At 39.6% G+C, this 22,800-nt stretch overlaps 8 protein-coding genes across 8 annotated transcripts; 4 read left to right on the top strand and 4 right to left on the bottom strand. All coding sequences in view use genetic code 12, as the record gives it.

The window, feature by feature from the left end:
• Positions 1 to 471: 471 nt before the first annotated feature.
• On the top strand, positions 472 to 2,670 carry CANMA_001188 (uncharacterized protein; the record flags this gene model as incomplete). Its single annotated transcript, XM_051813130.1, has 1 exon — positions 472 to 2,670. The coding sequence occupies one exon, from the start codon at positions 472 to 474 to the stop codon at positions 2,668 to 2,670; it is 2,199 nt and encodes a 732-aa protein (XP_051673152.1).
• A 115-nt stretch (positions 2,671 to 2,785) lies between these two features.
• On the bottom strand, positions 2,786 to 4,624 carry CANMA_001187 (uncharacterized protein; the record flags this gene model as incomplete). Its single annotated transcript, XM_051813129.1, has 1 exon — positions 2,786 to 4,624. One exon carries the CDS (start codon positions 4,622 to 4,624, stop codon positions 2,786 to 2,788), a length of 1,839 nt encoding a protein of 612 aa, XP_051673151.1.
• Positions 4,625 to 5,151: 527 nt separating this feature from the next.
• Positions 5,152 to 7,252, top strand: BMT3 (Bmt3p; the record flags this gene model as incomplete). Its single annotated transcript, XM_051813128.1, has 2 exons — positions 5,152 to 5,227; positions 5,607 to 7,252. The coding sequence occupies 2 exons, from the start codon at positions 5,152 to 5,154 to the stop codon at positions 7,250 to 7,252; spliced, it is 1,722 nt and encodes a 573-aa protein (XP_051673150.1).
• Positions 7,253 to 7,428: 176 nt separating this feature from the next.
• On the bottom strand, positions 7,429 to 9,540 carry GSY1 (glycogen (starch) synthase; the record flags this gene model as incomplete). Its single annotated transcript, XM_051813127.1, has 1 exon — positions 7,429 to 9,540. The coding sequence occupies one exon, from the start codon at positions 9,538 to 9,540 to the stop codon at positions 7,429 to 7,431; it is 2,112 nt and encodes a 703-aa protein (XP_051673149.1).
• Positions 9,541 to 13,345: 3,805 nt separating this feature from the next.
• CANMA_001184 (uncharacterized protein) lies at positions 13,346 to 16,471 on the top strand (the record flags this gene model as incomplete). Its single annotated transcript, XM_051813126.1, has 1 exon — positions 13,346 to 16,471. One exon carries the CDS (start codon positions 13,346 to 13,348, stop codon positions 16,469 to 16,471), a length of 3,126 nt encoding a protein of 1,041 aa, XP_051673148.1.
• Positions 16,472 to 16,601: 130 nt separating this feature from the next.
• Positions 16,602 to 17,717, bottom strand: FUS1 (Fus1p; the record flags this gene model as incomplete). The annotated part of the gene is made up of 1 exon (XM_051813125.1): positions 16,602 to 17,717. One exon carries the CDS (start codon positions 17,715 to 17,717, stop codon positions 16,602 to 16,604), a length of 1,116 nt encoding a protein of 371 aa, XP_051673147.1.
• Positions 17,718 to 18,048: 331 nt separating this feature from the next.
• DPP2 (phosphatidate phosphatase) lies at positions 18,049 to 18,897 on the bottom strand (the record flags this gene model as incomplete). Its single annotated transcript, XM_051813124.1, has 1 exon — positions 18,049 to 18,897. The coding sequence occupies one exon, from the start codon at positions 18,895 to 18,897 to the stop codon at positions 18,049 to 18,051; it is 849 nt and encodes a 282-aa protein (XP_051673146.1).
• Positions 18,898 to 19,725: 828 nt separating this feature from the next.
• EGD1 (Egd1p) lies at positions 19,726 to 20,196 on the top strand (the record flags this gene model as incomplete). Its single annotated transcript, XM_051813123.1, has 1 exon — positions 19,726 to 20,196. One exon carries the CDS (start codon positions 19,726 to 19,728, stop codon positions 20,194 to 20,196), a length of 471 nt encoding a protein of 156 aa, XP_051673145.1.
• Between the last annotated feature and the right edge of the window lie 2,604 nt (positions 20,197 to 22,800).

Raw genomic sequence — 22,800 nt, 5'->3', positions numbered from 1 at the left:
CATACTGTTAAGACAAATCCTGAGTATTTTGTTGTAGATCTTCTTATATATATATAAAGGTGGGGGTAGCTGAACTAATAAAGTGTATAGATACAATTTAACCGGTCTCGTTTCAGACTATGACTACCCGTGGAACCGGTAACAGACTCGTCCACAAAATTAGCAGATGATTTAGCTGCTTGTACTTCTTTTTAGCGCAATTGTATTCTAGGTCTAATCTGTACAAAATGATCACGGTATATTTGGATAGTGGCTCAAAACCTATTATCTAAGGTCGAACCACTTTCTTCATTTGAAACTATTTGCTCTTTCTTTTACTGGCCAGAGAAGTATCAATCAAATTAACTCACAAGAAATATAGGCGCTGCGCATTCTCGCACAACGAAATTGCACCTTCTTTCTACAAAGGAGACGACTGTTCCATTTTAATTTCCTCCTTCCCCTCTTGAAATATATGATGTGTACAATATCATGTCATTGAAGTCCTCGATATTTAGCAATGCAGAAGCCTCTGCCAAGCCACCTGCGTCCGGTCCCAATACAACCAGCTTGCGTTCCAAGCTGTCAAGCCCTTATATTAACGGAGTAAATTCTCTGACTGCACTCACAGATCGTCGGTTTGATATCAAACTACGGCTGAAATCATCAGCCTCACCTGCCCCGATCCCCCTGACATGGAATCTAGATGATCTACTAGAGAAATACGAAAGCACCAACAACTTACCGCCCCCGTTGTCACCTACATTGCCACCACAAACCATGCCCTCTTCCATCTCAAGCACAGCTTCCCTGAAAAGGGATCCAACGAAAGTTCAAAAGAAAGAAGTACATCATCATACCCAGCTCAATGCACCTACTCCTACATTTCCTAGATCTAACTTGTTTGGAAAAGACAGAGTAGCCCCGGAAAGTGAAACAACTACTCATGGCGATTCCTCCTCACGACGTACCATTAACGACAAATCGACCGATGAAGCTGCTCAGTTCGGCGATGGTGCTCATAATTTGGCAGAAGATGTGCCTCTTCTAATGTTGTCACCGACTTTGCCTGCATCCTTTAACAGCAACAGTCATCATGCAAACTCCAAATCACTTGTTGCCAGTAACGGCCAAACCTCGAAGTTTAGTGATTCTACGAAAGAAGTTAGAAAACTATCCACGTCTCCTACATTCAAAAGCGTCAAGACTGGCATTGGAGTTTTCAAGTGGATCAACAAAATGCACGACATTGCAAAACCAAAATTCCTTGTTCGTATCATTTTGAACAATAAAATGAAATTTAAGGAGAGAGTTGCCACCTCGTCTAGTAGTCCGTCGAGTTTGAGTGCATTCAAAATAAGTACCAGCAATAAAATTGATGAAGCAAGTTCTGTAGGTACTAGTTTACTGGAAAGCAGTCGTGGTACAACTAGGGTATTGCCTAAGGACATAGACATTATAGAAAAAAATTCAAGTGAGTTACCGCATCTCAAGAAACCACAGCTGTTGGCATTGGTGGAAACATCACATGGCACAGATACTGCAAGGTATGAATTTATCCAGGAGATACAAGCAAAAGAAAAAGAGATTAGGAAACTTCTCAAAATTGTGGAGGAAAAGGATAGACAATCGAAAGATAGATTGGATAGGTTGAAGTCACTAGAGCGTGACATTGAGGAGGAGCGTGCCGGCAAACAATCTAGCCGAAATCACGCTAATGCAGGTATCTTCATCAATGAAGCCATTGTGTCTGAGCACTCTTCTGTATTGTCTGAATCACATTTGACAAAGGGGCAAGCTGAGGAGGTGAAAACCAAGTTCACCAAGAAAAAGATTTACTGGCTTGATATATGCAAAGATGTCCAGGCGAGCGTGGACATTTTGTGGAAAGAACTAGAACTAACACGGGGCGTATTTCCCCATGATTGGAAGCAGTTGCGCTGCAAATCTGAAGATATACAAATAATTATAATGCAAGTGGATATTTTTATCATGAAAATGGTGTCGTTGGACTATGACGAGCGATCAAAGATAGTTTCAAACACGCTTCCTAGCGAGCGCTCATGGAAGGTTCTTGATACGGATGTGGGGAAGCTAATAACCTATATTGAACTTCTACTTGCTCTGAGAGAAAGTTCTCCTGCCCCAAAAGATCACCAAATTGTGGTTGAATTTCTAAAAACACTAAAGTGCTTGATGTTCCAAACAAGAGCATTAATCGTAAAGAGAGTAAACTCGATATTGTTAAGAGTGGTCAATACATACATCGAAAAAAGCAGTTTAACAAAAGATAACGTTGAATCAGCCTCCACAGCTGCTGCCAGTATGCAACTAAGCCAAAAAATCATTGAGTTGCAGCAACAAAATCTAAACAATTCCGAACGCATTCAGCAGCTTTTCCTAAACTCACAACCAGAATATCTTAACTCGATGCTAGCATCTACATTCTCTTACGTGTGGGACAAAAGAACATCGAACATATCCCGGGCCCAGCAAGCTTATAATTTGAACTCGTTTGACAAATCAATCAAACCCAGCCTACAAACATACTATTTGCCAATGGGGATATATTCAAACCTCAATGAAGTCACTTGTATTTTATTCAACCTAGCGGTCTACTTCCTTGAGAAATATAACAAAATGAATCCGAGCAAATTTGTTAATTACAAACTACAGAGTGGCCATTCATAGACTTGTATAGACTTGTTACTCCTCAAATACATTAGAAAGTCGGCATCGAATCGAATCAAAACAAACCAAAAAAGAAAGAACATAAAAAAAAACATAAAATCGGAAAGTGTTCAAGCTAACTGGAGTTGGACTTTAGGTACTTTTCTTTGTAGATCCAACTATTACCAATAGACTTTGCACCAAATATCTCCGCACTTCTCAACCACGCAGCAGCTTTGTTCAAATCTTTTTTGCGAAATTTGGTTTTTGTAGCCCACACTTCGCCCAATTGTTCCATTGCATCCACATTGCACATCGCAGCAGATTTTGACAAACAGGTAATTCCATTAGCTTCATCTGCTTTTTGGTTTGAGCCGCCAGCAAGTCCGTTTAAAAGAAATATTCCAAGTTCAAAATAGCACAAGGCAACAACATCTGATTTGCTTTTGTTCTTTGCCGAAATTCTATTCACCTCTGATTTGTTGTAATTCTTGAAACAATTGTACAACAGTTCAGGGTTTTGACCATTCTCTAGTCCATCGGAATTTTCAAAGCTTTTGAGATTAGCAAGGACCAATTGGATCAAGTCCTGCTGAGGCAATTTGTTTAATTTTGAGATCACGATGGGAGAATTAAGAGTCATGCGATCAGTGCCATTTTGGGAATTATTGCCAGATATTGATGTTGTCAAAATGCATTTGCACAACCATTTTAAAGATGCATTGTAGTTTTGTTTTACACCTTGTCCGTGCTTTAAAGCCAACGCATAGAGATACATGGCTTTGGGATTGTTGAATGGTTCATTAGCAGCTATTTGTAATTGATATGAAGCCTCCCGATGTTTTCCTTGAGCCCTTAGTTCCTGTGATATTACCGTTCTTGATTCAGGTGATATCTCTTGGCTTTGTAGACGCTGTCCACGTACAGAATCAGCACTATTTTCAGTAGGGGTAAATGTGTGAGCAGGTAGGTACTCGTATGAGTTAAGACTGGATGATCTGTTGCTGTCCATTTCGCGGTCTTTGCCGCGTGCATTCGGTCCAATTGGCGTATTGTGAGGTTGTAATTGCCTCTTTAAGTCAGTTCTCGTTAAGGGGGTAACTACATGCGAGGATGTTTGTTCCAGTGTTGAATTCAAACTTAGAAGCAGCATTCCAGCGGTGGGCGTATCAATAAGCTCATTGTAGGGAGATGTGCCAGCGGGCACGTGAGACTCGCTGGTAGTAAAGGAATCCGTAGAATTAGTCGTTGTTGCAATTGAGCTTTTGCTTCTGCTTGTAACGATATCCCCAGTTATTTTTCTCAGCGACAGAATTCCTGGCATAGCTACTGAACCAGTATCTACTGCATGATGACTAGCAAGAAATCGGGCATTGTTGTGAAGACGAGGTTGCATGGGGCCAGTGGTCCTCGTCTGTGCATAGCTTGTATCTAGTGGCGGCCCTCTGTCCTTTAACAGAATTGTGTTGTCCAGAATTTGAGGGTTGGCATTATTTGGGCAACTAAATATAGGTCGACTGCTCGTCGTATCATCTTTTTCACAATCGGGGCCATCTTTACTGCCCCCTGTGGCATTACTATTAGATATCACACCTCGTTGCCCGTTGTGTCCTCGGCCTACTACATTTGCCCTACCAAGATCGGTTGGATTAGTATAATCTTTCATCCTCCTTATTGCGCTTAGATTATTCATCGGTTGTTGGGGAAGGGCGATTCCACGTGACGGTGACGAACTATTTGTTCGCCACGGTTGTTGTTCATGGGGTTCTGACCTAGAAGCTCCTGTACGGTTCATTCCATGCTTGTCGCCTTGGAGACCATGTGAACTATATGTAGAAGATCTGTATGTGTCTGTCGATATAATTGACTCGGAGTCAAAATCCAATCGATCGAGCAAGCGCTCATTTGTGCTAACAGAATCAAAGGAATATACACTATCTCTGTCTGAGCTCAGAAGCCTGATTTGTTCATTCATGTTGGACCACTAAAACTCAACCACTGAATGTTTCTCTTCTTTATGACTTTCACTGTATGGAGTTGCCACAGCGGTAACGTCTATCTAATCTTGCAAAACAAAAAATGGTTTTCCTTATAAACTTAAAATATATATGTCGACTAATCTGCTACTCCTGTCTTGCATGTGCTAGTGTGTTTCTATAAATAAATCTCGAAAGTAATTGAATCTCTAGCACATCCAAAAATTGTTGTTTATTTTTTAGTTTCCCTTTCCGATTTGTGTCATATTTTGTATTTTGGAGACGTGGTATGTTTCACGTGACTTGATTTGAGGCTATATAGTATCAGATCCCCAATCTTTAGTGAGATCCAGCGGAGTTGATTCCTGAAAGAAGCAAGTATTTGGCCAACTTCACTTTTAAAGTTGTAGAAGGTGAAAGTATCTCAATGGTCGTTAGAAACCGCCAAGATTGCATCTGCTCGTCTAATAATATGTCAGAATAGAATTGAAATTACTAGTAACTTCCAACCTATCTACAACACCGCATGGTATTCTCCTCTGTCACTGCATGCTGCTTTTCGCACGTTTTGAGATACCTATACCTCTACGACATTGTCTGTGGTAGGAATAGATAAGGCTGTCAAAATTTACTCACGTGATTGTTGATAAATTTTTCTCCCACATTCCAAGTTTGCGGTAGAGGCGGTGCATCATCTCAGCTACACCAACGTTAATTCAACTTGAAAGAGTGCAGACTAGGTTGTCACTATGCTCTCTATAAATGATCTCAGTCTTCTTGATACTGGCACACATATATACATTATCACAGCATTTATACTAAGCCCGATATCAGTATATGTGTTACGCAAGCAATATAAGGGCAATAAGCGGAAAAAGCAAGATTATGCCATCAATTTAATAGCTATCTGCATCGTCATACTAAATCTTAACGTGTGGTACTTTCTAATATGGAGCTTGAGGCAGCACGCTCAGAGATTAGATAAATCGCCTTTGCATAGTCGACTTTTGCAGCAGAGATTCGATCCCGTTATAGTGTCGGGATTTTCTTTCGACGTTGAGCGACAACAACACCTGGTAATTCTAAGGCAAGATATGCAACTGGATTCACAACTGGACCCGCAACTGGACCCGCAACTGGAGAATCAAGATACCAAGAAAACCAATGACAAGAGACAAAATACTATAGAGCTTTCGCATCTTGGTGAGCTGTTTAATTGTAGCTTGATACAAGTGGTGGACCCAGCAAGCATTTCTGCTAGTCAGTTATTTGATTTGAACCAGGCGTCTGACTTGAAACATTTAAGAAATCAGTTGCAAGCCCTTTCCCAGGAAAACAAGGCTTACAAGTTATGTTTCCAAGACAACCCAGAACATCTGGAAGAGTATATCCTTAGAAAGAAGTGGTTTAAATTTTGCGGAAGTGCGGTTTGGCTAGACCTCTACAAGGTTTACTTTATGGTGAACCGTATTGTGTATGCAAAAGACGGTAGACGAAATAATCCTACTATTTCCATATTATCAGGACAAGTGTTTGATAAAAACTGGCGTGAAATAAAAGGATTCAAATTTCCACATTCTGATTTAGTATTCCCAACCATATTGCCTCATGATCTAGATTTGGGTCAGAGAGAAAATAAATTGGTTATAGGTAGTGAGGATCCGAGGGTTATACTAAACGAATATCAAAATCCAGAGGGGATACGATTTCAGGAACCGGTCATCATATTTAATGCCAGAAGGGCAAAGGTCAAGTGGGCACGTGCAATGCATGTGTACCGACCATTCAACGACCCACGCGAAGTAATTTTACTTGCTATAAAGGATAAGAAAAGAAGCTTCATTGAGAAAAATTGGGCTCCCTTCATGGACAATCCCGACGCTAATAATGACCATAATATGATTAATTTCGTTTACAACTTCAACCCGTTGAGGGTTGTAAAATGCAGTTTACAGACTGGTGATTGCGTTAAGGTCTCGGGACCAAGGTTCAACACTATAGATGCCAATGACAACGCGGGCGTTTTGCGAGGAGGTACAAATATTATCCAAATACCGCAAAAATATATTCCACTCACGGAAGTAACAGAAGGACGTAAATTCTGGCTAGGGATTGCTCGCTCACACAATAAAGAATGTGGATGTATGCGTGAACTATATCGTCCCCACATTTTTATTATGACCCGTAGTTTGACGAAGGAGGATTCGTTCGAACTAATCTATGTCAGCTCCATGGTTGATTTTAACATCAACCCAGAGCCATGGTCTAAGAGCCACCTGAACAAAGGCACGTGTGTTGACGGAAAGCTGGTTTTAATTCCTAATTCAATAGCGTATTGGGATGTTGATCCTCGTAGTGATACAGATTATATGGGGTTGACTTTTAGCGAAGCAGATCGGACAAACAAACTTGTGCATTTAAAAGGTGTACTTCAGCATATTCATAAAGTCTTGCATGATTCAGCAAGAAAGAGGATTCAGGACACTGACAAAGAAAATGATTCCGTTGAACAAAGTATCGACCACAAATTGGAAGAAATTGAATTGGGCAATAAATTTCTTGGACTCTGCTCTACGTACCTAGCAGAAGAATATTGCCAAGCTGCAGAAAATGTTTTTGGCTGGTGAGTTGGTAGAGGTGAATGTCGTGGCCGCCGTAGCCATCGCCGCCGCCGCCGCCGCCGCCGCCGCCGCCATGGTTTTGGGATTTCTTATACACCTTTTATTTCTATATCAATACTTTTAAATTTGATCTTTAGTTAGCAATTTTATGAAACGAGATTGTTTCAGCGCGGATTTAGAGTTTATTCCACCTTATCCTCCGGTGGAATTGAATTTCCTCTCAAAGTTAAAGGATAATGTTGGTCATCATCCCCAACTTCATTGTCGTCATCATTCGCACCCAAACCTAATTTGAATCCCACGTAGTCAGCTGTATCCAAACCCTCTTGCGCTTCTTGTAAACTCCCCAAGTCACCTGGGGTCATTAATCCAATCTTTGATCTTGGTGATCCGGGAACTGAAAGTGGTCTGGTCAACTTCAAATTGGATGAGTTGTTAAATGGGTTAGCACCATTTTTGAACTTGTCAGGATAAGCTCTCTTCAAACTCAATTGACGGGCCTTGATGTACTCCAATCCCATCCGCTTCCAGTCCAATAAATCACTCAACCTCTCTGTTCTATTTCTTTGATTAATTCTCTGTCTCCTAGTTTTCTCACAGAAATCAAACATGTATCCTGTTAATTGGTCAATTGATTCATCTACTGACTTCATTCTCCGGTCAACAATGTAAATTCCATAGTCGCTTGTGTTTTCAATTAAGTCTTCCATATAACATCCGAATCCCGAGAGATTTGTAGTTATTGAAGGAATACCCATCACGGTACATTCAGCAGGGGTGTAGCCCCATGGCTCATAATAAGAGGGGAAAACACCTAAATGACAGCCACGTACAAACTCATCGTAATCCAACGATAAAATTGGGTTGTTGGCATTGAGAAATTCTGGATGAAAGATGATTTTGACTCTGTCTTCTGGGCGGTTGAATAATTGCACACGTCTAATTTGATTTAAAATTGGGTCGGTGTTATCATCAATCATGTTGTGGGTGACTATTGGTGGCAAGCCTTCTCTCTTCAAGGCATATATTCTTCTCTTTAACAACACTCGATCAGCAGGTTTGATTAACTCGTCTATTGAAGGCACTTCGTTTGACTTTCCTGCTGCGTGTTCTGAATTAGGATACCTTGCACAATGTTCAAACAAACGTTCACCAACTTTCTTTTGAACTTCTTCAATGGTTGATTCTAACTGTTTAACTACAGCTTGTCCCTTCAAGGTTTCAACCGTGTAGGACTGCGTCTTTCCAGGCATGATAATAAAAGCAACAACCGTCATCTTTGAGCCACTCTCCTTCAACCGATGGTTTAATCTTGCCAAACTTTCAATAAAGAAATCGCATCCTTTATTTCTGAATTCATATCTACCAGCAATGAAAAAGTACAATGTATTTTCCAAATCAAAGTCGTAGTTCCCATAGAAATGGCCCTTGATAAACTCGTTGATTTTCTCTTTCTTCACGGCATGCAAGTTTTGAAATTCGTGAACAGCTTGAAATTTAACAACGTTTAAACCGTTTGGTAAAACTCCGTCAGGTTTCCTCTTCAACAAATGTTCACTTTCAAAAGCAGTGATGTGAGAAACGGTGGTGAATACGTCGGCTGAATGGGTGGCTGATCTTTCGATACAATAACGGTGGTAGATTCCTCGTTTTCCTGCTTCTGCATCAACGTCAAAATTGGCCAAGTTGTTGTAAAAATCGGTGGATCCGGCACAGAGATATCTTCCCAACAAAGTAGCGTGGGTGGTAAAGATTGTGGTAACATCAATTCTTCTTTTACGACACAAGGGCAAGGCGATACCGGCCAACCATTCATGGAAATGAGCAATAACAGCTCTATCACGGTCATTATAAACCAATTCACCCAAGAACCAAGCAACCAAGTACCCCAATAAAATTGCTTCGCTTGTTTCCAGATCGTGGTCGGGGGTAGGGATTCCGGCAATATTCCACAAGTCTGCTTTCCATTCGTTAAGGAAATGTCCAGCAGACCAAATGTCAAAAAGTAAGACTCTTGGTGCCCCTTCGATTAACCACCTTCCGTATAACCAGCGGACGCCTTTGGAAGACATTGAATCCAAAGTTTGTTTGATCAAGGGGTCTTTGACAGGTAACTCCTCCACTTCAATTTGGGCTGAATGGTAATTTAAAGGTCCAATTAATGTGTAGCGCTCCCTATATTCAGCCACTGTAATAGGGGCTTTTGATTTTAAAACTGAGTAAATACCTCCAACCTTGTGAGCGACCTCAGTGGCAACTTCGAAAAGCAAGTGATTTGTAATGTCTCTAGTCATGGTGGATATAATTGACAAAAGAGGGGGGGGAATGGAAGGAAGTTTATTTGGTTAAAAGATGTTGCTGGGTGTTGAGTTAAATTTTCAATGTCCAAAGGATGAAACTAAAATTGAAATATGGATTGAATATATTGAGCTCTATTGCAATATATTAAAACCTAATGAGATTGAAATGTTTATGGATGGAAATGAAGACTATCCGCCGGCGGCCACAAGAAGTAAAAAATAAAAAACAAGACAAAAAACTGTGGGTGTAGCTTGGCTTGTGCTTTAATTTTTGTTAATTTCTGAGTTAGGCTGTGTATGTATACAGGTATTCTAACTGAAGTCCTAGATGTTAATGAGTCAAACCTCTAGAATGTTCCAATAGGAGAATGTGATGATAGGTGTGTAATATCAAAATTGACAAAGACTTACCTTTAGTGAGAAGTGGATTAGCAATCGAATGATATATTTATTCAAATGCTGAGGTTTCGTGCGAAATCTGAAAAATGTTTTGTTCACACAAGTATTGCGGAGGAGGACGCCTTGGTCTGTCTTGTTTTTTTTCTTTTCTTTGTGTATGTGTGTGTGTTGTGTGCGCCTTTAAGAATGATGTATATACCCTAGTGTAATAAGGTAATGGTAGGCAAAATTTTTGAGATATGGATAAAAGAAAACTAAAGGAAGATAGAAAAGTGTTGTTGATGGTGATGATGGATAATTATGGATGGTGCTTAATATATATATATATATACGTAATAGTAGTAATGAGTAGTAGTAAGTAGTAGTGGTGGTGGTGGTATGCTTAATTTATAAATTCAAACGTACACAAAAAACACAACACAAAATGGTACTCGAACCAGCCAACAAAAAACAAAAAACGAAATACAAACTAAATTAAGTTAAGGGACATGCGAAATGTAGATGTTTTTTTTTTTGAACTAAAGTAGAACTAGAGAGAGATATAGAGGTATAGCATATCTATATATATATATATATATATATATAGAGAGAGAGAGAGAGAGAGAGAGAGATGTAAAATCCTTTTATATATGAAAGCTTTAATACAAAGAACAGAAAAGGAAAAAAAAAAAGAAGATATATATGTACAGATGTTTAACAAATGGCTTTTCTTTTTTATTTTTCATATACGGGTGGGGGTGAAGCGAAAAAAAAAAAAAAAAAAAAAAAAAAAAGATAGAATTTGGACGTATAAAAGTGTAGTAATATTATAGTGCGTGTACAAATTTCCTACAATACACAAAACCCATATAAGAAGAAAAAGATTGGTGAATAGTAATAACAATAAGTGAATTGTTGTGTAATGGTTTAAAAAAAAGGTGTGGTGGGGATGGTGGGGGAGTAGTAATTATGTGGGGGGAAAATCAATTGAAATTGAGATTCATATTTGAAGTTTTCGGAGTTTTACTGGGATAAAATGCGAGAAAGTCTTCAGAGTCCTCCAACCACATACTCAGATGCGCATACACAATACACAATACACCGAAGTATAATTGTCAATGGCTGTGTGGAAGAGGTGAAATGAGGAATCTCTACTTTGTAAGATAAGAGAGATACCGTGTGATCTATAAAAGATGAGAAACAAAATGGAAAATGAAGAAAGGAAACCTTTATTTGACAACTTTGAGTAAAGATTGAACAATACAAAAATATAAAAATACAAAAATACAAAAATACAATCAACAATAAGAAATAAGCAATAAGCAATGAACAAATCTCCGCCTTTTCCAATTGATCCACAACTATTAATGTGTGTATTTGTGTGTGTGTTTAGTACTGAGCAATGAAAATGAACTACAACACAGCTGTATCCCCCAAAAAGCAATCCCTTTGTTATAAGGTCTTCAATGTGTTTGTAATTCCACTTACAATCTGCACCTTGGTTTGGTGTTACATAACCAAGTCTGTGTTAAACAACAATAATTCGGTCCATTGCCGTCTAGTTTTCTGATAAATATTATATATAGTTGAATTAATCAACCTTGTACCTATTTTATTGAGCTTTTGTGACTGAATGACCTCTATAAAAGTAATCTTTGATATTGGAATTCTGGTCATGTATTTTTTTTTTTGCAACAAATCTACCCAAAAAACGAAAAAAAAAGAAAGCACTGGTTTATGAAGGATGGTTTTTATCTACACCGATAAGGGCTGCAGAAATCAAAAATACACTGTACCACAACAGCTGACTCTATTTCAGCCGGTTAAAAACGAATATTGTGATTGGAAGGCAATAATCTTATGAATTAAGAGCTTTTGGACACAAATTTTGTTCACGTCACGTGTTGGAGCTAGTTCGGATATTAAAGTACGAGATAAAAATTTTGACATGTCCTGGCTCTCCAGGCGGCGCCCAAAAAGTTTTGGACTTGTGCAGGGGAGGGCCGCTAGGGTAGTACCACCACACTCCTATGGCCAGTACCCTGCTAGAAGGATCCATTTTAGCGTTGTTTCTAATTCAACAGAAGATGCGACAACCTCCTTTGGTATGCTCTCCTTAATTTGTTACTTATGCAACCTGTGGAGGAGCTTAGTGTCCCTCCTGTACTAAGTGAGTACCTCTACGTGACTCCAGGAGAAGGGAAGGACTGTAAAACTGCAGGAACGTAGGAACGTAGGAATGTAGGACTGTAGCATCGTATATATGCTGTAGGACGAGCCAATTGCACACGACTTTTACTTCATAATAAGATTATATACAGTACACAATAGTAATAATAATAAATCTCATCTTTTGATCTCTTCTTTTTTTGTGTTTACCGATAAAGTTGGTCCTTTTACTTTCAACTTATACCAAATCACCAACCACCCCAACTCAACCTAAAATATTAACCTTTGATTGCAACAGAGATTGGGGATTAAGCAGACAAACCAATGAGGAAAGTAAAAAAGATCTAATAATTATCTCTGGTTTTTAAAAGTTATACATTATATAAATACAATAAAGGGGAGACACAGACCAATAACATATATACACACTGCCACGCTTATAACCACACAAAGATATAAAGATACATACAGGTACCTATACACGCTTTTTTTCATACACTCTCTGTCCCTTTCTGTCGTTATGTCTGTCTTTTAGTCTATTACATTTGCTATATGATTAACTTATACATATACAGTGGTTGGTTGTTATCTGTGTGTGTGTGTTTATGTAAAGTTTGTTATTTTGATTTTAATAAAATAAAATAAAAATAAAAATAAAAATAAAAATCACAACAACAACAAACCTACAACAACAACAGCAAAATAAAACAGTACATCTTCCCCTCTCTCCCTTTTCACCTTCACCAAAGTTTACCATTACACTTTGTTATCCACTTATTACTAAGTATATAATCGATACATAGTTATCATTTATTGTCTTCATCTGAGTCTTTGTCATACTATCTATCTTCAGACAAAAATTTTTTTTTTTTCCCTTCTTTCACGACTGGAGAATTAAAAACAAACTAAACAAAATCCACACACATCTACATCTACATCTTCATCCACATCCACATCTACATCTTCATCCACATCCACATCCACGTCCTTACAAACACTCATTTTATTGATCTGAAACACCACCTGTCAATAGGATTATCATAGCTTTCAAACACAAGTGATATATAACCCCTGGATACTAACTATCAATTCATTCATTCATTCTTTTGATTCCAGATTTTTTTTTTTTTTGGTTGTTTTTGTTGTTTTTCATCTTTGATTCAATTTTGATTCAACTGAACACTGCCTTTAGTCGAACTCGGAATATACAGATTACATACTATTACTACTACACGCACAATAATTCCCGAGTATGGATGCGGTAAGGAAAAGAATAGGCTCAAACCAAAAGGGCAATAGTTCTCCCAGACTCCCAGACAGTGGTGACAGCAATATGGATGGTGGTCGCACTTTGATTTCAAATAGACCTAGTAGTGGTGCCTTTGATAACATTGACTTAGAGGGATTGTCCCCTGAATTGGTACCAATAGTGACCTTATTGTCGTCTCAATCAAATAGACGGTACAACGAAGGGATTTTTATGTTATACTACGACCTCAATGGTGATGGAAAACCCGCCGACAGAGAATGGCGTGAAGTGTACGGAATTTTGACTGGGAACCAATTGGCCTATTGGGATGCAGCCATCTTGGCCCAATTTAAAAATAATGCTGATGCTTTATTGGAGGCTTCTGCTAAACCAAGTTATATAAATTTCACCGATGCAGTTTACAGTGCTATGAAGAGCTTGCCAGCTGCAAAGCAAAACTTGGATAATGTTGTTGTTGTTTCAACAACATTGAAAAACAGATACATCTTGCAGTTCAAAACAGCCAAGGACTTGGAAACTTGGTATTGTGCCCTTAGATTGTCAAGCTATGAGTACAAATCCCTTCAAGAGGCATACACCGGTGCCTTGTTATCAGCAAGAGGATCAAGGCTTTCCGATATTCGAACAATTTTAGCCGAAAAAAGATTTGACCACGAAGACTGGATAAGTATTAGATACGGAAGCGGTATGGCTTGGAAACGGTGTTATGCTGTTGTTGAACCATCCAGCTTAAAAAGGAAGACATTTGTTGCGGGAAGAATTCTTCTTTTTGAAAACGAACAGAAAAAGAAGAAACAATTAATGGCCATTATAACTGATGCATCTGCTGTTACAGCTATATACCCACAATCACATCTCTTGATAGATCATTCAACAATGATTAAAATGGAAGGATTTATCAACTTTTCCTCCCCAAGTTTGTCAACTAAAGTTTCGAAAAAGAATTTGGACGACTTTAAACAAACTTCGATTTTTTTGATGCCCGAACAACATTCTGCAGTTCCCGGATTTGACACATTGATAAGGTTCTTGGTGCCACTATTTGATGCGTTTGGATTATACGGAAGACCAAAGCGATTGAAGGCAAATAGAAATGATATTGACTCGTTGTTGTTTGGGTTACCAACACTTCCCAGGGTTCACTATTTAGAACTTCTGGACATTCAGCAGTTAGTCGCCAGAGGCAACTACATTAGCTGGGACTTGAGGACATGGAATTTAGAAATTCAAAATCTATTAAAGTCTAAAATTGAAAGAGGCTATGATGGGTGTGGCAGTCAAAGAGGATACGCCGGTGCTGTAAACTCCCTCAACAGTCCAGCCTTGTCAAGTTCACCTCGACTTCCAAGTAGCGGAAGTGCACTGACAATTCGGAGAAAGGAACCATCTGGATTATCTCATCATTCAACATCACATTCGGGGAATTCTGTACAACCCTCACCATCACCGGTTCCACCACCTCCGCCACCTCATTCTAACATCACACCAGCTGGAAAACGTTTGGACAAGAATATTAAAAATCTCGAGGTGGAGGTTCCCGCAGTTCCCCAAAATGTTAAAAATTTTGATGATCAGGCACTCAACACAAGAGTAAATGGCCAACTAGCCCCAGGGGGTGTAGTAGATCCGCATGACTCAGTCCAATTAGCGGAAATATACCAAAAGTATTCTGATTTAAAGACTCCATCGGATAATTACATCGACCGCAGAGAGGTGCTCAATGGTTCGCAAGAACGTTTAATTGAGGATGATTTACCGTTGGGAATAAGACAGATGACCCTTGGAAGTAATGCATACCCTAAAAATGACGATGGATTGTTTAGTGACGATAATGATGATGAAGAAGAAAGTGTGGAAGAAATCAGTAGTGTAAAACTGCCCCGTTTGCTAGGTGTGCATAATAGTGGACAAAACCCAAGCGACTCAAGTGTTTCTGTGGGAAGTTTGAAAGTACCAAAGCATGAGCAAAATGGTAGTTATTCGTCTGTGGTTTCTCCTATGGCTCAGTTCAATGACCTACATGATCAGTACAACAAAGTGGGGAAGAGTGTACCATTCTATGGCCTTCAACCAGATTCGTCTCTTGAGGATAATAGCATTGATCAAAACGCGGACACCAGACAACATTTTGGTGCAAATTTGGACAATTTTGCAATGGGACATGATACGACGCACAAGCAGCAGCCACAGCAGCCACAGCAGCCACAGCAGTCACAGCAGCCACACCAAACAGCATCTCCCTACCCCATAGATGCGGGTGCTCATGGTGCAGGTGTTCCCTATCCTGCTAACAGACCTAGACATATCGTGTCTCCCAACTCTTCACACAATCAACTTAGCAGACCATCACGAGCTGAAGTCGCACGAGAGTCTACATCACCAACTAAAAAGGATTTGCAATATCCCGTCTCACCTCAGAGGAAAGCTCCTCCAACCGAAGAGCCCTCAAGTAGTGAACAGTTGAAAAGTAAAACAAACATTCCAAAATCAAATAAGCAATTTTTTGTTCCACTTGGTGGACAAACTGGCCAGAACCAGGCGCCAAGTCGTGTGGCTTACCCTCATGAAAGCGCCAAACCACAGTCTGAGTTTGGCCCTTCCAATGTGGGTACAAAACCGCCGAATCATCATGCTCAACAACCTTTGCCCCAGTTTCAAGTAAGTACACCAAATCAACAAGTACACGTACAGCAGATGGGAGGACACCAGACGCAACCGATGGGAAGACCACGGCCATCAATGAACCCTCCTACGCAATATGGTGTCAACCAACCAAGGACCGCAACAGGATACCAAGGACAACCCCAACAGTATAACAACAATATGCCCTTACAGCCAGGACCGCAAAGGAGTCCAAATATGGGAATCGCTGGCCACCAACAAATGGGAAACCGCCATCCCCAACAGCATCATCAGACTTATCAACTGTCTGCCTATGGACAGCCCAACAATTTCAGAAGCTATGATAATCAGCAGTACCAGTACACGCCGAACGTCCAATCACCTGGTGTTCACGGGAATCAGAGTCACAATGTGAATGGCCCTTCGCCTTCCAAACACCCATATGCGCAGTATTCGAGGACATATAACTTTGATCGAACTACATAGTGAAATAACTTTTTAATGAGAGGAAATGATTTCATTCAGTACCAAAACTGGAGAATTTTCTTTTGTCAATTCAGTGGAAGAAGTAAAGAAAACAAATAAATAAACAAAAAAATTATGCCCTCTTAGTAATCTATATGTTCTGTAAACACATCCAAGGAACCAATCCAACTTTCTGACTCGAGTCGTGGTCGCTTTTTCTATGGAGCTGAATTTTGCACCACTCATCGCTAAATTTCTCAAGTACGATGCACTTATCTCCAATCCTTATTGTCAACTCATCATCAAGAGCCCTTGTATATGGTTTGATCACATTGTACATATTCTGATCTGATGAAATACATCCATTGTCAAGATGATTGAATCCGAGTTGGGGATTAAAACCAGAAGAAGCATAGTTTGGTGCTTTGGTTGTTGGCACATCAAGCACTTGTGACTTGGTTCCCTTTTTATTCCCCTGAAACATACCACTTATATTGAACTTTTTCAAAAACATTGGCGTCATTGCAGACATGCGTTTGAAGAAATTGGATTCTGGGCAAGTTAACGACTCTTTATCTCTATCTCTCACTAACCATAGCTGACTTGAACGATTAAATTGAGCTTTAATATTCGTACCTTGCTTAGGTTCCTCTTCCTCACAAGCTTGAAGGTTCTTATCTGTAAGCAAATAGTTGGTTGGAGAAAAAATCACTGGGTATGGTTTTTCCGTTAACGTCTCCCAGCTCGGCCTGGAAATGTGCTGGTTCAGAAAGTTGAGTTTTTGACTGAATGTGTCAAGATCCTGGCTGAGCTCACGTTTTGATCTACGTAAGTGGAGAAAGTACCACATACCCAACGCAATAAAAAATACAGCAAAAATGGCAATAGGAACTCCTACTGCAATACCTACTTGCGTAGAATTGGAGGTCGTCGGAATATCCCCAAATTGTAAACTTGATGACAAGCCTGAAGGGGTGTTTAGTATTACATTTGATGACGATGATACAGGTGATGTTTGTTCTTGTAATGCTAGAAGGGTATTTGTGAAGGGGGAAGTTGTGGAGGTTGGCGAACTTGGAGTACTAGTTTCTTGCAAAGTGGCGATGAGTGTAACGACATAAGTGACCGCGCTCGAAAGAACCATTTGGGTAGTGAGTGTTGATATCTCCCACGATAGATAGACATCATTTGAAGCTGAGGGTTCTGAAGATAACGTAGCTGTTCGTGTCAACGTCATTGTTAAGGTAGCATCGCTTTCTGGTGTCATATTTTGAAAAACTTGATTCATTGGTGAACAGGATTCATTTTTCAAAAAAAAAATATACAAGATGAACCCACTTATACTAACTTTGCCAAATGTTTTGTGGGTGTGCCACGTTTGAGGTGTGTTTGAGGTAGAGAGAGGTTTTGGGTTGGTGGTCCTGCATATGATACAGTGAGACTTTTGTTCCTTTTTTTCTGTCTCTTCATTTATTTGTTTCGGTTTTGTGACACTTTATTTCAAAAGCGTTTTACAATTATTTGTATCATCATGCTAACTAACAGTAAGTTAGAGACAAATATCACAAAATGCATTGGATTTCACTTTCAATTAACAATTATAAAGGTAAAACAGGTTCTGAGCTGTTCTTGAATGATCTAGGTGAGTCACATGCGTCACTTTGTAAGTCGTTCCAATAATGAAAATAAATCAACACTGCAATGATGCAACCCAACGTGGAGCCTAGAATCACGTCTATGAAATGGTGTCTATAGTCCTGAACCCTGCTCAATGATATGTACGTAGCAAGCAATAACGGCATGAATGCCACAATGTACTTGTACATATGTTGTGGAGTTGAGTTAAACAACTTAAATTGTCCTGATAACCACAAAGTGAGATACAAAAAGGCGACAAAACTTATGGATGAATGTCCTGACGGTGTTGATCGCATTCCATCCAACAAAAGCAGGTCTCCCAATGGGGCAGTGCAAACACTTATATCGACCAACTCATTGACAGACGTATTTACTTGTGCGCCACATCTAGCTAAAAAGTCCGGTCTTGGTCTCGCAATCCAATTCTTGAGAATATCGGTAATCACCCCATCCAAGAATATGGACATAGAAAGTCCCAAAATGCTAACTTGAAAGACATGCAATGGATTGGAGTTGGACTTGAGTTTTCCCACATAACTTTTCAAAATAACAATCGCAGATATGACGGACAAGGGCACAAGTGCAGCCAAAAGTATACACTCCACCCCAGAAACACGTTCTTTGACAGCAAAGGGATGCGATATTGACAAGTCCGCTGTCAGAAATTGGCGTTGAAATGGGTTGGCATGTTCAGCTATACTGAAAAAGTAAACGAGTAGAACAAACGAAATAACCCAGTCTGAAAAGTAGTTCTTGAAATTGGCATTGGAGTAGCACTTGGATCCAATGGACGGAGCTCGCAAATTCATCTTCCAACATAAACAGCTGAACAAAGTTCTTTCCCAATTAAAACAACTTTTTTGTCGCCCCGAGTTTCTACAAACTTCGACAGAATAATGTTGGTCAATATGCAGGAGAATCCATAAAGTGGAGAGGAGCAAAAAGTGGTGGTAACAACAACCATGACAACGCTAGTTATATAACCCTTTCTTTCCTTGCCAACAGAGTCAGCCATCTTCAAATCAGATCCATCTGTATAGACTAGCTAATTGTTTTCTTCTAGGAACAGAATCAAAATTTACCGCTGAACTACGTCAGTAAATCAATTGTACTAGTCGTGCCAAATATTCGTCGCAACTGGTGGCCTTTTCTGTTAGAGGGACCTATACGCAGATCGCCCAATCTTCCTTAATATTTGCTCTTAGGTGTATTATAAAGTTAAGCCTATGAAAGTACGTGGGTATGCTCGTGCCACATAGCAAGATGTGCTTCAAAGTCTGCTGAATCGAAAGACCTCACGTATGCGTTATTTTACAACGCAGTAGCCATCTCTCTTAGTGAGAGACAAAGAAAACTAACATTGGTCCTCATCTTCCCCACAATAACAGGTAATTATTCACAGTGGGTATCGCCCTCTCCTAACTTCACCATAACTGAAGCGCAGTCAGTTTCAAACATAATGTCGTGCGAGGGTAATCAATTCCTTTTGACAAAATCTTTTTCTTTAAATTTTTTTTTTTTATTTTTTTCACTTCCGTTTTTCAAAAATTGAAAATTTTCCAACAATCAAAATTAAGTCAACTAGATCGCATACGCAATTGTTGAATCAAATAGATCACCTAAACTAAGAGTTTGAAATGCCAGTAGATCCAGAAAAGTTAGCTAAATTGCAAAAATCGACTGCCAAGAAGGTTGGTGGTTCAAGAGTCAAGGCAAAGAAGGGAGTCAAAACTGAACAAGATGACACCAAGTTGATTGAGACTTTGGGTAAATTAAAGGCAACCAAAATTGAAGGTGTACAAGAAGCAAACTTCTTCAAGGACGATGGTAAGGTTTTGCATTTCAACAGAGTTGGAGTTCAAGGTGCCCCAGCCTCTAACACATTTGCCTTTACTGGGTACCCACAGGAAAAGAACATTACTCAATTAATTCCCCAAATCTTACCCCAATTGGGAGCTGAGAACTTGGAGATTTTAAGACAATTGGCTGAACAAATCCAAGCTGGAAAGACTCCAAATGATGCCAATGCTGGAGCAGCTGCAGCTAACGAAGAAGCTAATGATGACATTCCAGAATTGGTTGATCAAAAATTTGATGACGTTGAATAGAGGAACCAAGAAATGCATTCATTTGCTTAATCTACGGCTGATGGATATCAGGAATTCATGGACATGCTTTACATAGTTTAGTACGCCTATTGTAAAAGGCAATTCGTAATGCTTTAATAGGTTTTAATGTATCTACAATTACGTCGCATGAGCTGAATAGCTGTCCCTCTATATTGGTACTGTAGAGCTGTATATTGATTTGTAATATGTGTTCAATTTATGGATTACTTGTGCAACTGCTATAATGTGGCAAGGTTTCGCTCACGTTCAACTCTGAGAAAGTAGTGTATTTTTAAAAGTCACGATAGATATTATTAATTAAAACGAGCCGATGTACCTAAACCTGCAGACAATCCAGCCGGGAGTTCATGTTTAGGCCTGATGTCAAGTCAGTTTGAAAAGATTTTAGTGTAACGCAAGCTTCTGAATGAGATTCTTCTGGAAACCGCTCTGTCACCAAAACAGTTTGAAAAGTTGTGACAAACAGGGTTGTCTACAACTCTTAAGATATAACGGAGTACACCTCAATGAGCAACCTCAAACTATAACTGCAGCCTCCAATTTGGTAGTTGATTCAGGGATTAAGCAAGGAAAAGTTACAAAAATCCTAAGCACCATCTGAACGCAAGCTGTTGTCATTCAGCTTAGTTAACCAAGGGTCAATGCATGTTAAAGACTTGTATTTACATAGCAAATGCAAGCACTGGCATCTTCAATAGTGTTAGAATACCCCTATGACAAAATGTAAAGATAATAGCAAAAACGTTAGTTATGATGCGAAAACTGCATTCTTCACGGTGGTTCTAACCAGTACAAACAACAACACCAACATTCAGACAAACTAAAACTATTTCCAGCCCAGCCTGTCTTATTTACAGCTTATTCTAGGTCTATACAGCTTGTATGTGCCAATTTCGGGGTCAGAGGTAGAGAAAAATTTTGATATGTCCCGGCTCTCCAGGCGGCGTCCAAAAAATTATGGACTTTTGTAGGGGGGATGGGGTCTGAATGGGTAGTATCATTACACCTCCGAGGAGCAGTACCCTGCAAGAGGGGGCTGCTTTTGTGTTGTTTCTAATTCAACAGAAGATACGACAGCCTCTTTTGGTATGCTCTCCTGCAATGAGTCTCTAGGAGCAGCTGAGTGTGTCTTCTGTACTCAGTGAACACCCTCTACGTGACCCCAGGAGGAAGGAAGGACTGTAGAGCTATAGGAATGTAGGGATGTAGGACGTAGCAACGCAAGACTGTAGCATCGTGTATATGCTGTAAGACGAGGGCGTTGCTGCAAAAAAAGAGTGTCTACCAATAGCCAGTATTTTTTCTTAAGGCGAAAAATTACAGACACAGTCAGTTGTGTTGCATAATACATTAAAGCCAGGTGAAGGGAAGTGCAACAACTACAAACTGAATAGAGACACCAGACTAGTGATACATCTCTCTATCACACTCAGCTGAGTCTATCTGGTAAACGCTTCAATCATTACTATTTTGTCTCATTGTCTTGCTATGGCAATTTTCATCCATCCGAACTGTCGTGCGGTACTGTGCGACATTGTAAATACAAATAGCTTATTTTCATGCATAACAAAATTCCACACACTTCTGTCAGTTGCACACATGTAGTTACAAGAAAACAGCTAGTGCAGTGCTGCATCAAGAGGTGGTATTAGAGACAGCGTAGAAATGAACGCAATACACCAGATAACGAGGATGAGAGCAAGCAATGGCCAATGGATCAGTTGGGGAATTCAGCGGTGTGGGTAATTCGTGTCAGCACCAGATGCCAAGTGGGGAGACCGAGTTATGGAGACCATTAATTAGACACCAAATCTGCTAGAGTACATTTTGGAATCAGTCAGGACTTTTTCCAAGCAGAATGGATAAAGGTGGGAAGGTTATATTTGAGACTGGAGTATTGAATGGAGCTGTATATGTGACCAACTGGGCTGGATTCAATGGTGACACTGATCTCACCAGAAACACAACGGGTATCAATGTAAATGGGCCATATACCTGAAATCCGTTGCTCAAGTATCAGCACACAATTTGGATGTTAGTTCGTGTTGACATTATTGACACGTGTTAACATTCAAGGAATTACAATTATGCAGTTCATATATGCCATGCAGATGCACGGAGATTCGGGATCCGTGTAATGTAGAGAATACACGGAGATCCAAGAACCCTATATTGTAGAGTATAAATAGAATAGAAGTTGACCTTCTTGTCTATAGGTTTAGATATAGCGAGTAACTAGAATACATACAATTCAGGATATAACAATAATTTCATATACTGCCATTCAACAAAAGGTTTCTAAAGATGACATCAATGGGTTCGTTACCATCCTTCAACAAGTCGAAGCAGAGACTGATCGAGGCGTGTTTTCTGCAGTTGTGACTTAACTATTTACATTTTGAATTGAAGCAATCTGAGGTGGCTCATGACCTTGATTCTGTTACTTACATTACTGACTGCTATTAGCCATCTGGGTGTCACTAGAACCACGCCCAACAAGTTACGCACTGAAAAAGAATGGGAGTTGTTACGTCTTCATCACTCCAATGAGATTACCATCAAGTATTGAAGAAGAAGTACACT

This window comes from Candida margitis (assembly GCF_024628925.1).
Source record: "Candida margitis strain CBS 14175 chromosome Unknown scaffold56, whole genome shotgun sequence".
Lineage (NCBI taxonomy): Eukaryota > Fungi > Ascomycota > Pichiomycetes > Serinales > Debaryomycetaceae > Lodderomyces > Lodderomyces margitis.
Note: the sequence above shows the minus strand (reverse complement) of the source record. Positions and strands in the feature narration are given on the sequence as shown.